We start from the raw sequence: 13,895 nt of genomic DNA, 5'->3' as shown, positions 1-13,895 counted from the left end.
TTTTCATCCGATTCTTAAGCGGAGTACCTTAAACGATTTCTAGATCGATTCTCCACCATTCTGCATCAAAATCCTGAGACAAAATATTTTTTAGATTTTTCGTCCATTTTTCGTGATGGGATCCCTTGATAATGGGGTTTTCCCCTATAGTGTCCACAGTGATGGGTATATCTTCCCCAATTTTCATCCGATTCTCAAGCGGAGTACCTTAAACGATTTCTAGATCAATTCTCAACCATTCTGCATTAAAATCCCGAGACAAAATATTTTTTAGATTTTTTGTCCAATTCCGCGATGGGATCCCTTGAAAATGGGGTTTTCCCCTATAGGGTCCACAGTGATGGCTATATCTTCCCCAATTTTCATCCGATTCTTAAGCGGAGTACCTTAAACGATTTCTAGATCGATTCTCCACCATTCTGCATCAAAATCCTGAGACAAAATATTTTTTAGATTTTTCGTCCATTTTTCGTGATGGGATCCCTTGATAATGGGGTTTTCCCCTATAGGATCCACAGTGATGGGTATATCTTCCCCAATTTTCATCCGATTCTCAAGCGGAGCACCTTAAACGATTTCTAGATCGATTCTCAACCATTCTGCATTAAAATCCCGAGACAAAATATTTTTTAGATTTTTTGTCCAATTCCGCGATGGGATCCCTTGAAAATGGGGTTTTCCCCTATAGGGTCCACAGTGATGGCTATATCTTCCCCAATTTTCATCCGATTCTTAAGCGGAGTACCTTAAACGATTTCTAGATCGATTCTCCACCATTCTGCATCAAAATCCTGAGACAAAATATTTTTTAGATTTTTCGTCCATTTTTCGTGATGGGATCCCTTGATAATGGGGTTTTCCCCTATAGGATCCACAGTGATGGGTACATCTTCCCCAATTTTCATCCGATTCTCAAGCGGAGCACCTTAAACGATTTCTAGATCGATTCTCAACCATTCTGCATTAAAATCCCGAGACAAAATATTTTTTAGATTTTTTGTCCAATTCCGCGATGGGATCCCTTGAAAATGGGATTTTCCCCTATAGGGTCCATAGTGATGGGTATATCTTCCCCAATTTTCATCCGATTCTCAAGCGGAGTACCTTAAAGGATTTATAGAACGTTTCTCCACCATTCTGCATCAAAATCCTGAGACAAAATATTTTTTAGATTTTTTGTCCAATTTTCGTGATGGGATCCCTTGAAAATGGGGTTTTCCCCTTTAGGGACCACAGTGATGGCTATATCTTCCCCAATTCTCATCGGATTCTCAAGCGGAGTACCTTAAACGATTTATGGATCGATTCTCCACCATTCTGCATCAAAATCCTGAGACAAAATATTTTTTAGATTTTTTGTCCAATTTTCGTGATGGGATCCCTTGAAAATGGGGTTTTCCCCTTTAGGGACCACAGTGATGGCTATATCTTCCCCAATTCTCATCGGATTCTCAAGCGGAGTACCTTAAACGATTTGTGGATCGATTCTCCACCATTCTGCATCAAAATCCTGAGATAAAATATTTTTTAGATTTTTTGTCCAATTTTCGTGATGGGATCCCTTGAAAATGGGGTTTTCCCCTTTAGGGACCACAGTGATGGCTACATCTTCCCCAATTCTCATCGGATTCTCAAGCGGAGTACCTTAAACGATTTGTGGATCGATTCTCCACCATTCTGCATCAAAATCCTGAGACAAAATATTTTTTAGATTTTTTGTCCAATTTTCGTGATGGGATCCCTTGAAAATGGGGTTTTCCCCTTTAGGGACCACAGTGATGGCTATATCTTCCCCAATTCTCATCGGATTCTCAAGCGGAGTACCTTAAACGATTTGTGGATCGATTCTCCACCATTCTGCATCAAAATCCTGAGACAAAATATTTTTTAGATTTTTTGTCCATTTTTCGTGATGGGACCCCTTGAAAATGGGGTTTTCCCCTTTAGGGACCACAGTGATGGCTATATCTTCCCCAATTCTCATCAGATTCTCAAGCGGAGTACCTTAAACTATTTGTGGATCGATTCTCCGCCATTCTACATCAAAATTCTGAGAAAAAATATTTTTTAGATTTTTTGTCCAATTTTCGTGATGGGATCCCTTGAATGGGGTTTTCTCCTATAGGGTCCAAAGTGATGTATTTATTTTTCCCAATTCTCATTCGCGCACTCCCTAAATTTTAGTTTACGAGGCACCTTACATAATGTGTAGTCGTCCACCCTTTATAATTTTGTTTCTTTAATCCTAAAAGGTTTATTTTAAAAAAGATTTCAGCTTTTCCTGAGTTAAGGATTCGGAATAAAAAATGATTTTGAGAAAAATGAATCGCATATAATTTATATATTTGTTGGATCAACGCATCTTTGCTACTGTTAGAAAATCATCCTTTGAGTTCAAATAATCGAAGGAGGGATTTACTCTTGTATAACTTTTCTTAATGTGATAATTTATTAATCAAGTTGGGCCGAAATCCCGGCGGTACTGCAATACCGGGCCAACCCGCGACAGAGGTGGAGCAAGCTCCTAGCACTCCGTCAGATTCCAAAAATCAGTTTAACATTTGTTGTCCTCCAATGGAGGAACTATCAGATGTTAAGCTGATAAGAACAGATACTACACTTTGATCTTAGCCATAAGGCCGAGAAGCGATACCTGAGAATGGAAGGAAGCAACGAGTCAATATTTCTACGGCTTAAACTGGTTGAGAATTACAAGAAAAAGTATATCTTTCGTTGAAATAGGTATCTAGGGGTAGTTTCGAGGGTATACCTAGTATACCTTTCATCCATCATCATTTATGGAGTGAAAATAGTTTAAAGAGCCCTATTGCTTGCTTCCTGACATTAAAATTGAAGACAATAATGATGATCATAAATCCTTTGAAAAGCTACATATGTATATTAGAATGAATGAGTTCAAATATTTACATAAGAATTAATAAAATTAATTAATCTCTTAATATTTCTAATTTTATGGCTATATCGCGTATATTTAATTCACTTTAATTTATAAAATTTATAAAGTATATTAATTCGCTTTTAACCCAAAAGTTGAATATTTATTAAAATGAATTAGGTTCAGTAACGCGAAAACTATGTTTGTTCTTGACTTTGGATCAGGGGACCGACCGACCCCAAAAGGGTAGGTAATAAATTATGCCTGGAGATTTTGAACCCGCTTGAGTAATTTTGCAAAGGATAATCTCATTCCATAGAAACTTACTAAGAAAATAGGTGTTCTCAAATAAATCGATACAACAAAGATGTATCTTCTTCACCGAATTCAGGTTTTTCCTTGGAATTAGATTAGGGATTTTTTGAAATTTGTTACTTGGAAACTGATTTGTTAATAGATGGGAGAGAATTTAAAATGTATTTTATATGTCGGGACGGCGCGAACGCCATTCCCGGCTACCAAAAATTACACGCACGAGTTATTCACATTAGGAATAATCGCAGAGGTCAACTCAACCGAGGTGCAATGGCCAAGTCTCACTCCGGAGGAACCGCCTTCGTGATCACGGTTAACCTCTACGCCAGGTAAGTATGCTTTCTTCGGCTCTCTACAGGGGTTTTCCTGTGTCTGTAGACAGAACCAGTTTGGAATTTTAATCCCATTTTTGTTTGAAATCTTTTTCCATTATCAACTCCTGAAAAAAGGAAGCAGCTAAAACATTTCTTTGGATTTTCGAAAGTTTATTTTACTTTTTGCTCAACTTAAGACTAAAGTCATAAATGCATCCACTCAATGGGGTTCGTACCGTGATTAAGTCTTTTTTCGGGACAACGAGGAGACCTAAAACTTGAAGTACTTGGTGTAGTAGTCGCTGAAGAAGGTGTAGTCGAAATGTCCGTAGTTGGAGTAACCCTTGTACTTGTAGTAAGGCTCCATGGTGTCGGCGTGGTAGATCATCACATCCTTGAAGTACATGTTGGGGACGAAGAACTCGTATTCATCGATCTCGCGGTCGAAGGGATAGCCGAAGGGCATGTTATCGACGAAGCGGGCTCCCGATCCGATACCACAGGAGTAGGTGTAGTCGAAGGTGGAGAACTGCTCGTGAGTCGGGGCGGAGTATGGCATCACCATGAAGAACATCTGCATGGGCATACCCTTCTTCCAGCCCATGGGCAGGACGAGACGGTCGGGGAAGCCACAGTGGGGCTCACTGATGTCCAGAGGGAAGTCGTACTTTCCGTCGAAGGCCATCATCACATAGTAGTACAGTTCGGTGTAGGTGGTGCGGTCCTTGACGGTCCAGTAGAATTCGTTAGAGTTGCGCTTGATCATGTTGGTGCCAGCCTTCAGCTCGTAGAAGAACTCGTCAATTTCCATAAAGTTCATGCGGTTCTCCGCCAGGGAGATGATCTTTCCGAACTCGTCGAATTTGGGTCCCAGGTAGGCACGCACAACCACCTTCTCGACCTTGTCGGACTCGATGGTGTAAGTGTAGGAGAAGGGCTTGTGGTTCAGACGCATCTGACGGGCATAGAGAGACTTGTCCCACACGAACTTGCCATCGTGGAAGACCATCTTGTCGTTGAGCATGTTGGTCACGTCAAAGTCCACCAGATCGAAGTAGGTGGTCAGCTCGCTGACTTCCACGTGCTTCATGGAGACTCCAGGCATCAGCAGCTGCTCCTTGGTGTACTTGGGCAGGTAGTGCATGAACTTGAAGTAGACCTGGGCGATCGACTTGTAGAACATGTAGTACATGGGGTCGCGCATCATGGTCTCGAAGTTGAGCATGACGTTGGGGTAAACCTCCATCTGGTGGAAGTCGACGTCGGCGAAGTACATATGGGCGAGCATGTACCAGAACTGGAAGAACATCTTGTCCATGGCATCCACGTTGCCCTGCATCATGTTTCCGATGTACTCGATAGACTCGGGTTTGCGGAGGTCAATCATGTGCCCGTCCATGGTCTTGTAGTAGCCCATGTCGACGATCATCTGAATGCGCTTCATGAAGCTGGTGATTTTGTCGAGCATCTCGAAGTTGCCGTAGGTCTCCATCTCGTAGTAGTTCTTGCGGTAGCTGTAGCCGATGCCATTGTAGTAGATCATCTGGGGATCGTAGCCCATTTCGATTTGGTGGTACCAGGAGAATTCGGGGATGGCGCCGAATCCGTGCGACAGACGCTCCATGTAGTAACGGCTCAGCAGCTGGTGCACGTTGTACAGCCACCACTCACCGCGGCGGTCGTTCTTCAGGTCGAATGTGGTGCCGTCGAGGAAGAAGGAGTAGTCCATGTTCAGGTAGTACCAATAGGCATTCCAGCCTAGATCCTCAGTGAAGTAGGAGAGCACCGACTCCTCGTTGTACATGTTGAGGTCGCGGGTGTAGTCGACGGGCATCCACCAGACCTTGACGTCCTTCATCATCGAGAGCCACTTGCTGTCCTGGTTGAATTCGTAGATGTTCTCACGCAGGATGTACTTGTCCTCGCTGTACCAGTGCTCTCCCAGACCCATCAGTTTCCACCACTGCCACATCTTGAAGTCCTTCATGTACATGTAGTCGCTGCTCTGGTACATGTTTCCGTAGCCATAGCCGTGGGCATGGTTCTTGTAGTAGACGTCCATGTACTCCTTCTCGTACATGGTCATCTTCATCCACATCTCGTAGTCGAACTTCTCGGCCTCGTACACGAACTTGCTGTTGAAGAAGAACTGAGGGAAGATCTCGTAGATCGATGGAAGCATCAATCCGTGGAAGTCCTCGCGGTGGATCACGGCCAGGGTCAGGGCGTAGACGAACATGCCCTCGTTGACGTGCATGCGGGCCCAGGCCACGTTGTGCATGAAGGTCTCCCAGTCCTTGGCATAGTAGAAGAAGTTGAACAAGCCGCGAGCCTGCTTGGCGTGGCTCTTAACCAGAGCGCCAAAGAACTCGCCTTTAGGAAGCAGTGCGCCTACTTTGTAGGCGTCGTAGAAGATCTCCATGTACTTGTCGTAGAACTGCGATGGAAATATTATAATTTTTGGGTCATATATTCATGAAGCATCCAATTCCACTCACCGTGTAGTAGGTCTTTTCGTGGTAAAGAGAGCTTCCCATCTTGAAGTACTCCTCGAACATCAGGGGATCCTCGACACGGTAAACCATCTCGAAAAGAAACTTCTGATTGGCAAGGAAGGACTTGTCAGCGATCTTAACCTCCTGCATTTTGTGGAAACTGGTCGCGGCGACCAGGCCCAGGCAGGCCAGCAATGCGATGGCAATCTTCATGTTGACTACTTCTTCAAGGACTCTGGACTTCCAACTGCTCCGGATCAGATGCACTCAGTGGATCCAATGCCTAAAGACTGTTGCTTTTCCACCTACAACGGAGCGACTTTATACCCTCCGAGAAACACCTTGGAGCTCGGATCCAGTGGTGATACCATGGTGCAGTTGGGGTTCAGGTTGAGGGTCACGGGTGTATCTCAGGTGCCAGTCGCACCATCTGCCATTGTTTTTGGTGCGCATCTGTCGTCAGTGCTCCGCTTATCTGCCTTGGTCCGTACTTATCGAGTCCCGAAATAAGATCCGCTTGTTGTCAAGTGTGATCTGCAATTGCAATCATAAAAAAAGTAATAAAAAAATCCGGATCCATAAATCTAGTAAAGTTCGGTACGCTTTGGATTAGCCTAACCTAAGGATCTTTTTCATATTTGCTTAGAATGTTAGCAACATCATCGAGCTGCAATAATACATATTTAAGCATAGACTAAATATGGGCCAATTTTAGAACTACTTCTTGAGATTTATAGTCAAGTAGAATATTTAATAGCCAAACTACAAGAGTGAAAAACAAACACATATTGTGGTATTTTCATTTATTGATATTTGAAATCTTATACTTTATTAATTATAATAATGTTAATTACAGTAAGGTAATTTGAAATTCCACTGAATTGTAATTGTTGCTTAATCGTCACATGCTCTTCCAGTTTTTATCTTTTTTGCTGAGTGTACTTTTTGGGATTACTTCCATCTTCTGGTTGAATTGGTTCATAATTAAATAAACAATAGGCTGCTATATGATAGATTATTCGTATATAAGATTAACATGATGCTCAGAGCATCACCATGGATCGCATCTTCGTTCGTCGTTCGCTTCCAACACAAAGTGCCAAAAAGTGGAGGGTTCATAGCAAAAGGAACAGCAATTCGCATTCAACAGAAAACATGATCAAGACTCGATTGTAAACGCTTAATAACTAACTAAATCAATTGCCGCAGCCAAGACACAGTGGAACCTAGAGAGTACATGTACATAGCGTGGCAAATGGCAGTTTATGAGGTTTTCCATCCGACTATACACTTAAGAAAGCCCCGCACTTTCTTCGATTCTGCGTGGTTAACGTTTCGGGCCAAACCAGGAGGGGACCAAATCTTGAATCTTGGAGGAAAACAGAGACTAATGCCTGTTGCCCAGGCTAGCGAAAAAAGGTTGGTCACTGGACGCTACGGAGCTATACATTTAGTATTCCCAACGTGGAGAATTCTTCTCACATACCATGTTTAGATTGGTTTATATTGCTAACAACTAACATTTAATTCTCAATTTCTAGTAGTTTCACAATTTGTAGCCAATAAACTTATGAATCGATCTAGGTAGCATGTGTATGGGGGTATGGGGGTATGCGGGGGGTTGGATAGTTATCTTTGACACTGGGATTTTGGGCGGATCAAACATTGCCAATTAACTGTGCATTTCTGCTACGATAAAATTACTACAATTATTCGTTTTTTTTTGTGTTTTTGGTATATAGTTTTTATGTTAGTTGCTTTGCGCACATCTAAAATGAAACTATTTTGGGTTTTGCAATTGTTTGACGTTGGTTTTATAATTTTTTTTTTTATTATTAATATTAATAATTTTTTTTTTGCCGCTCCTCTATGAATTATAACATTTGAGTTGTTAGCTTATAAGAGACTTTTGACTGCCACCTACTTCTAGGGGCTAATTCTACAGTGGATACCGCAATTCTTGCATTATTTTCGTCTCTATTTCGGGTATAAAGGGTTCAAGGACAAAACGAAACTATCGGCCAAACAAATATAACTAAAAATTGCCCTGTGACAGTGGGTGTGCGCTGGTTTTTGCGAGCGGGTGAGGGTCTATATATGCTGATGTGCCGTGCCATTGGCGCTGTTACAATTTTATAGCATTACAATTATCATAAATATTTCTGTTATTATTTAATTTAAACTTCTTTATGGTATTGCATATTTTTGTTGCTGTAGTTTGCTGATGTTTTAAGCTGCATCGGCCCACGCAGCTTCGGCTACTATTGTGGCTCCCGCTTATGCTGGTGCTCTTGCTGTTCCTAAAGTGGGCGCATGGCTAATCGATGAAACTCTGCTCCACGCAGGCTTTCACACGCTTCTCGTATTCGCGGCGATTCTCTTTATATAGCTGGGCGGCGGTGGAGTTAGCCGGTGAGTTGGGATTAGGATCGCTCAGCAGTGACTTGAATAGAAAAAAAAAGAGGTTAAAATATTTCCATCTTTAAAATTAGGTTTAGCTTACCTGTATAGATGTAAGTATGGCTGACACATCGTATGTGGGACTCCAGCGATTCTGCAATATGTCCAAGCATATGCCACCATCTGCATACACATTGGGATGAAATACTTTCGAAACAAATCGAACTGTTGGCGGTTTATTGGGATATTCTTCCGTAAATTCTATGGTTAACTTAAAGGTTCCGTCCTCAAATGGTGTGTCGTGTGGACCAAAAATCACAGCATTCCATATCATAATATTATTATCTGTTGGTGCACCCGAAACACCCGTTGGTGGATCCTCTTGAAGTCTAAAAAATACACAAAAAGACAGGGATATAGTAGCATTGTCATTTTTGTTTAATACTAGTGTTATCTCTTAATTTAATAAAAGTTCCATTTCATTCCAGTTTTGTTATGGTATTCGGAATGACTTGTTTTTCATTATTTCATCATTTTAGTTATGACTCACGAATAATATTATGATGACAAACTGAAGAAACTGTGTTTTTTTGTGGAATATTAATACTCATTGACAAAGAACAGCGTCAACAAAGTTTGGAATCACACATAAGGTTTAAATACTTATATATTTAGTTTTAAATAATGATAACCATTTTTTATCAAATTTCTAATCATTGCTTCCGTAAAAAAGCGATAAGGAGGGCAACCGGCAGTGTTGAAATTTGGAAATTAAATATCCCAAAGAAAATAAAGTTAGAATCATCATAATGATATTCATAAATTAGAAACCCAGACAGAGTCGAAAGGTATTCTGTCTAATTTTTCATAAACTATTTATAATTCCTACAAAGCTTTGTTTACATGAAATACCAAACCACTTCTAGGAGGCATGAAAATGGAAAGTTCTCTGGAACTGCCAATTGGCACGGTATCTGAACGGGATTAGATTTGCTGGAAATGTATGTAGGTCAACGCAACAAGCAGGCGGGAGCGTTCTAACCCGTTTAACCGCGCCCTTCAACCCGCTTCAATCGATACGTGGGCCCAATCCAAGTGAAATCATCATCGATTAAACAACTTTGCAGAATGGAGAGGGATAATGTGCCGTGATAACGAAACAAAATCAGCCATGGTGGTGGTGCAAGGGTGCAGTTAGTGCATTGGGGTAGGAAGTATTCATCCCGCCCACGCACATAGCCTTGGCGCAGCCTTGACATTTCGCTTTCCACTGCTACACCCCCCCCAACCCACGGCTGTATTCCGTGCAGCTTGCAATCTCGTGCTAGCGATCAAAATTCGCAAAATGATGAAAATTCCGAAATTCCAAATGGGGAGCTCTGTCTCTTTCGCGTGAGTCAACAAGGTTAAGTGGGGGGCGCGGGTGTGAGCGAGATGGGGCATTTGACCAGGATGCGAGCGATTCTGCAGCTGGCTGCTATTCTGACTCAACCAAAAACAACAAAAATGTTTCGCTCTCGGTCAGCCGTTTATTGTTATTGTTGTTAATGCTTCTGATGTCGGATGTCTGCGACGCAATTCGCCCCAACGGAAGACGGACAGAGGACGGAATTTGTTTTGTTTGCGCAGATTGAATTTTCGAATTTTCCTTTTCTCTTCGCTTTTGTTTTTCTCGCTTTCCTCGGCCACTAACCACATCAAAGTCAAGTGTCAAAGACAACCAGCACCATTGTTGTTGTTGTTGTTGTAAAAAGTAAAAAGCAGCGAAAATCAACCACTCATACACAGGAACACATACACCATACACTGGCACATTTTGGCTGCGCAAACTTTTCCACTACATATAGACGTGGTCCGTATGGGGGCTGCCTGTATATTTGCTCATATGTATTGGGCAGAGGCGGCCCCCAGGTTTCTCCAACGTTTCGAGTCCCCTCGGAAGGGGGCGGAGGACGAGGCGAAGTCCCCCGATGTGTGTACTTCGAGTTTCGCCTGGCTTTTGGCCTCCATTTCGCCCCGTTTCGACTCGATTTCTCACCTTTTAAAATCTCTCATAAGACGTCTGCGTGCGGGTGTTGACATGTTTTTACAACGTTAATTCCACTTGTATCGAGTGTAAATGTGAATGGCCGAGCGATGCGCAGATTTTAACAACGGTAACAATGAAATTTTGTAATTTTATTTATAATTGAGGGCAAACTCGGCAGCAGCGTAAGAAAATGTTTCGCCAGGGATGATTCGCAGGGTATGATACTAATCGTCATCGGTCCGAACGAGTGCCTTTCACATCTCTAGTATTTACGCCATCTACCGGAGTGTTATTGCAGTTGCATAAACGGAAACATTTATTTCTGTATAGCGCATACATTTTTAAGGCGAAACTTATATTTAATTTGGCATAAAAATGAAGATACTGAAGTATTAAATGTATTTCACAAGCCGAATACAAGTTTTCAATCGATAAGGCTATCGATAGACGGGAGCCTCTGAAACTGGCGCACAGTTTTAGAACTATGAAAGTCGTGTTTTGCAACACTTATGCAAATTTTAAATTTCGCGGCATTTTATACTGGTTGTGTTTTTAAAAGGTATAGCGACAAATCTCCACGCTGGCAGAGATATGTGGGCTAATGCTTCGAAATACCGAAATACCTATGTTGCCTTCAAAAATACCTTATAGGCATCTTACAATAAAATAATATAATGTGATTCGTTTAAGCAACAATATATTTTTTCTTCAAAACTTTATAAAGGGTACTAGGGTTTCTAGATCATCTATGATATAAGCTTAAGTTGATTAAGAATGTCACATTTGTAAAATTTAAGTTTATTAATTACTTTATGACTATTTATAACAATTCGAGTGTATCACAAGCTAAATTAAAGCTGAATTTCGAATACGGATTATAGGGGGAACAGCTCGCTGTAGGTGAAGTTCTCCAGAATCTTTGTCGTAATGACACGGAACTTTTCCTCCAAAGCGCGGGCAATGGGGGCGATCACCTCGTTTGTGAAGACCTCAAAGTTTTGGTTGATTGTGTCGTTGATGACATCCCCCAGAACCTTGTCTCCATTGAAAAGATTCTCCAGTTTAAGGCTTCCCTTGCCTGTGCGGATTTTCAAGGCGAACTCCTTCAGGTGCAGGTACTCCAAGTTGTTCACGTTCTTGATATCGTACTGGACCCTGACGTAGGCGATGAAGTTGGTAAAGTTTCCTGTGAAAGGTCCACTTCCCTTAAGGGGCAGCGCCAGGATGTTTCCGTTGAGTTCATATAGACCGTCACCGTGGAGATGGGGCAGGATAAGTTCGAAATCGAAGCGCTGCTTTTCCATAGAAGCGCGCAGCCTGGTGATTTCGAAGTTGGAGGCACCGATAATATTCAGTTTCTTGGCCTGGACTGTGAGGCCGTTAGATCCGTCCAGGATGTTAAGATCCCCAATATAGAGGGGCTCTAGTGGAGGAAGATTCAGCTCGGTGATGCCGTTAGCCAGATAGGGACGCAGGTTGTGGACACTGGTTTTCAGGCATTTAGACAGCTCGGGATCATTTCGGTGGCACACCTTGATGTAGTCAGCTAATTGGGTAATAAATATTTATTTACAAATTTCTACAGCTCATAAAGACATTCTACTTACGCATATTGCCTGCTGAGCTGAAGCCCAGGAAGCAGATCGTTAAGGCGGCTACAATGTATGCGGACTGCATTCTGATTTTTTCGGTTAGTTCTGTAAAGATATTTTTAGCTTATTTAATTACACAATTCATGGCTATAATCCACAACAGTTTAAGCCTAGTTCATAATATATACTGGCGTCATATCGTGACAGTAGACGTCCATTAACCTCTACAACTAAGTCTAGAAACCCTCCCCAAAATAAACCACCCTCTTATTTCAGCAACATCTCGGAATGGGTTTTGGTTATAGTCATTATTTCACTGCGACGCAGTCTAATAAGTGGGAGGAGTCTCTAAACCGGCTGATTACGGTCATCTGGAGCCCGTTTTATTAGCAGGCATGTAATTGATTTCGATCGGGAGCTCTTTACAATTATAATTGTAAATACTTGACGTTTTTATGAATGGACATAAAGTCAACAAACACGGTCGAAAATGTGCCATTAAAATAAAAATAAAAGCTGAGTTTTATGGAGGAAAAAAATCTGTGGGAAGTCCTTGTTGTACAATAAAGGACTAATCTTTTTTTCTTGTAACTTTCACAGTATATTTGATTTTTTAACCCTTTTCTCAAGGATACATCACATATTTGTTTCCACCGTACGAACTTACACAATTCAGAACTGTCGAACTTTAAATTAAAATTGCAATTATTTGTTTTGGCACTGGTTTAATATATTTTTGTGTCGAAGGCTGCTCAACGTTCTCGCTGCTGTACGAGCCGGGGTGATGCTTTAGTAACCGTCAACGGATCTTACTGAATGCAAAATTGTTGAGACCGGCGCGTTTTATAGCAAAAATGACACTACGATTTACATGAGAGCTTGGGCCAGCCAGTCGCGGAGTCAAGCACACGAGCTAGAACTCGTAGAACACCCCCTAACCCACGAAAATCACCAGGTAAGCATGTTGGCAGCGCTTAGACAACTAGACTCAGCTGTCCCCTCGGCTGAAAGCGAGAAAGAGAGGGCTCCAACGACACTAAGCAGTCGTTGTTAAATAATAATAATAATAATAAAGTCTGTGGCGATTGCGTCCACACAAATGTATCTCAGTGACACCAATGCCCAGATATAGACGGTCGGGAAAATTACACATTAGTCGGGGGAAAATGCAGACTGTAGGTCATACCGGAAACTAACCTCATGGTAAGAGTCTTTTAGTTCCAGATAATTTCCCAATATTTAAATATTGATGTTTAACCCAAGCTTTAGAAGAGAAATATATAAACTGTTGAGAGATACTTTAACTCATAATTGGGGAAACTTTAATTTTGATCTAATGAGCTGTCATGTTCTTCCTTGTGTTGAAAGTCAAGGGTCAGATTGTCACCAGAGCAGCGAAAACAGTGGCGTCGAGGGCAGAGGCTACTATAAACAGTGGAATGGGGGCCGGGCAGATCGTTCTAGTCGCTGTCGTGCCTGTCGCAATCACGCCACTCAAGCATCTTTTGGTGGGGGTCGTGTGATGATATTCTGCTAACTCTGGAGTTGTATAATATAATATTATCCGTCCGGTGGCGAAAAGCTTTCCCCGCCTTGAAACGACCCGGGATCAAGGCATTTACTGGCTATGGTTCGTTGCGGCGGCTGATTATGGATTTCGGAAAATTGCCAGAGTGCACGCAATTCGGATACAAAGTAAAGATCGTTTTCCAGACCTTGTCCCAGAGAGACGTACGCAATATGTGAGCTTAAATATGGCCCATTCACAGTTTAGTTACCCAATCTAGTGTGGTAAGAAAATGACAAGCCTATTCAGAATCTTCTATTTACCTGTGGAATTTCCAAGTGTGTGCT

The 13,895-nt window shown here is 41.9% G+C and overlaps 3 protein-coding genes and 2 non-coding genes across 5 annotated transcripts; all 5 read right to left on the bottom strand.

Annotated features, from left to right (window-relative positions):
- Nucleotides 1-2,455: 2,455 nt before the first annotated feature.
- LOC122321669 (U2 spliceosomal RNA) lies at nt 2,456-2,651 on the bottom strand. The gene has a single exon (XR_006246198.1). It is a non-coding gene; the product is annotated as a U2 spliceosomal RNA (small nuclear RNA).
- A 732-nt stretch (nt 2,652-3,383) lies between these two features.
- On the bottom strand, nt 3,384-3,548 carry LOC122321663 (U1 spliceosomal RNA). Its single transcript, XR_006246192.1, has one exon. It is a non-coding gene; the product is annotated as a U1 spliceosomal RNA (small nuclear RNA).
- A 127-nt stretch (nt 3,549-3,675) lies between these two features.
- On the bottom strand, nt 3,676-6,322 carry LOC108121531 (larval serum protein 1 beta chain-like). Its single transcript, XM_017235675.3, has 2 exons — nt 6,024-6,322; nt 3,676-5,962 (listed from the first exon to the last, which is right to left on the bottom strand). Exons 1-2 carry the CDS (start codon nt 6,231-6,233, stop codon nt 3,797-3,799), a joined length of 2,376 nt encoding a protein of 791 aa, XP_017091164.2. The 5' UTR covers nt 6,234-6,322; the 3' UTR covers nt 3,676-3,796.
- Nucleotides 6,323-6,806: 484 nt separating this feature from the next.
- Ubc6 (ubiquitin conjugating enzyme 6) lies at nt 6,807-10,674 on the bottom strand. The gene is made up of 3 exons (XM_017235879.2): nt 10,459-10,674; nt 8,524-8,809; nt 6,807-8,463 (listed from the first exon to the last, which is right to left on the bottom strand). The coding sequence occupies exons 1-3, from the start codon at nt 10,500-10,502 to the stop codon at nt 8,338-8,340; spliced, it is 456 nt and encodes a 151-aa protein (XP_017091368.1). The 5' UTR covers nt 10,503-10,674; the 3' UTR covers nt 6,807-8,337.
- A 455-nt stretch (nt 10,675-11,129) lies between these two features.
- Nucleotides 11,130-12,860, bottom strand: Jhbp3 (Juvenile hormone binding protein 3). Its single transcript, XM_017235679.3, has 3 exons — nt 12,709-12,860; nt 12,057-12,146; nt 11,130-11,995 (listed from the first exon to the last, which is right to left on the bottom strand). The coding sequence occupies exons 2-3, from the start codon at nt 12,124-12,126 to the stop codon at nt 11,325-11,327; spliced, it is 741 nt and encodes a 246-aa protein (XP_017091168.2). The 5' UTR covers nt 12,127-12,146; nt 12,709-12,860; the 3' UTR covers nt 11,130-11,324.
- Between the last annotated feature and the right edge of the window lie 1,035 nt (nt 12,861-13,895).

This window comes from Drosophila bipectinata, chromosome 3R (genome assembly GCF_030179905.1).
Source record: "Drosophila bipectinata strain 14024-0381.07 chromosome 3R, DbipHiC1v2, whole genome shotgun sequence".
Classification (NCBI taxonomy): domain Eukaryota; kingdom Metazoa; phylum Arthropoda; class Insecta; order Diptera; family Drosophilidae; genus Drosophila; species Drosophila bipectinata.
This window is presented reverse-complemented; position numbering and strand designations above follow the sequence as displayed.

Bases quoted from the DNA above. Each gene is read 5' to 3' on its own strand.
- LOC108121531 (XM_017235675.3), bottom strand. From the start codon at position 6,233: ATGAAGATTGCCATCGCATTGCTGGCCTGCCTGGGCCTGGTCGCCGCG. The intron at 5,963-6,023 runs GTGAGTGGAATT...TTTCCATCGCAG, and splicing joins ACGAAAAGACCTACTACACG to TTCTACGACAAGTACATGGA.
- Jhbp3 (XM_017235679.3), bottom strand. From the start codon at position 12,126: ATGCAGTCCGCATACATTGTAGCCGCCTTAACGATCTGCTTCCTGGGC. The intron at 11,996-12,056 runs GTAAGTAGAATG...TTACCCAATTAG, and splicing joins CAGCTCAGCAGGCAATATGC to CTGACTACATCAAGGTGTGC.
- Ubc6 (XM_017235879.2), bottom strand. From the start codon at position 10,502: ATGTCAACACCCGCACGCAGACGTCTTATGAGAGATTTTAAAAG. The intron at 8,810-10,458 runs GTGAGAAATCGA...TGTATTTTTTAG, and splicing joins CTTATGAGAGATTTTAAAAG to ACTTCAAGAGGATCCACCAA. The intron at 8,464-8,523 runs GTAAGCTAAACC...TTTCTATTCAAG, and splicing joins CCATACTTACATCTATACAG to TCACTGCTGAGCGATCCTAA.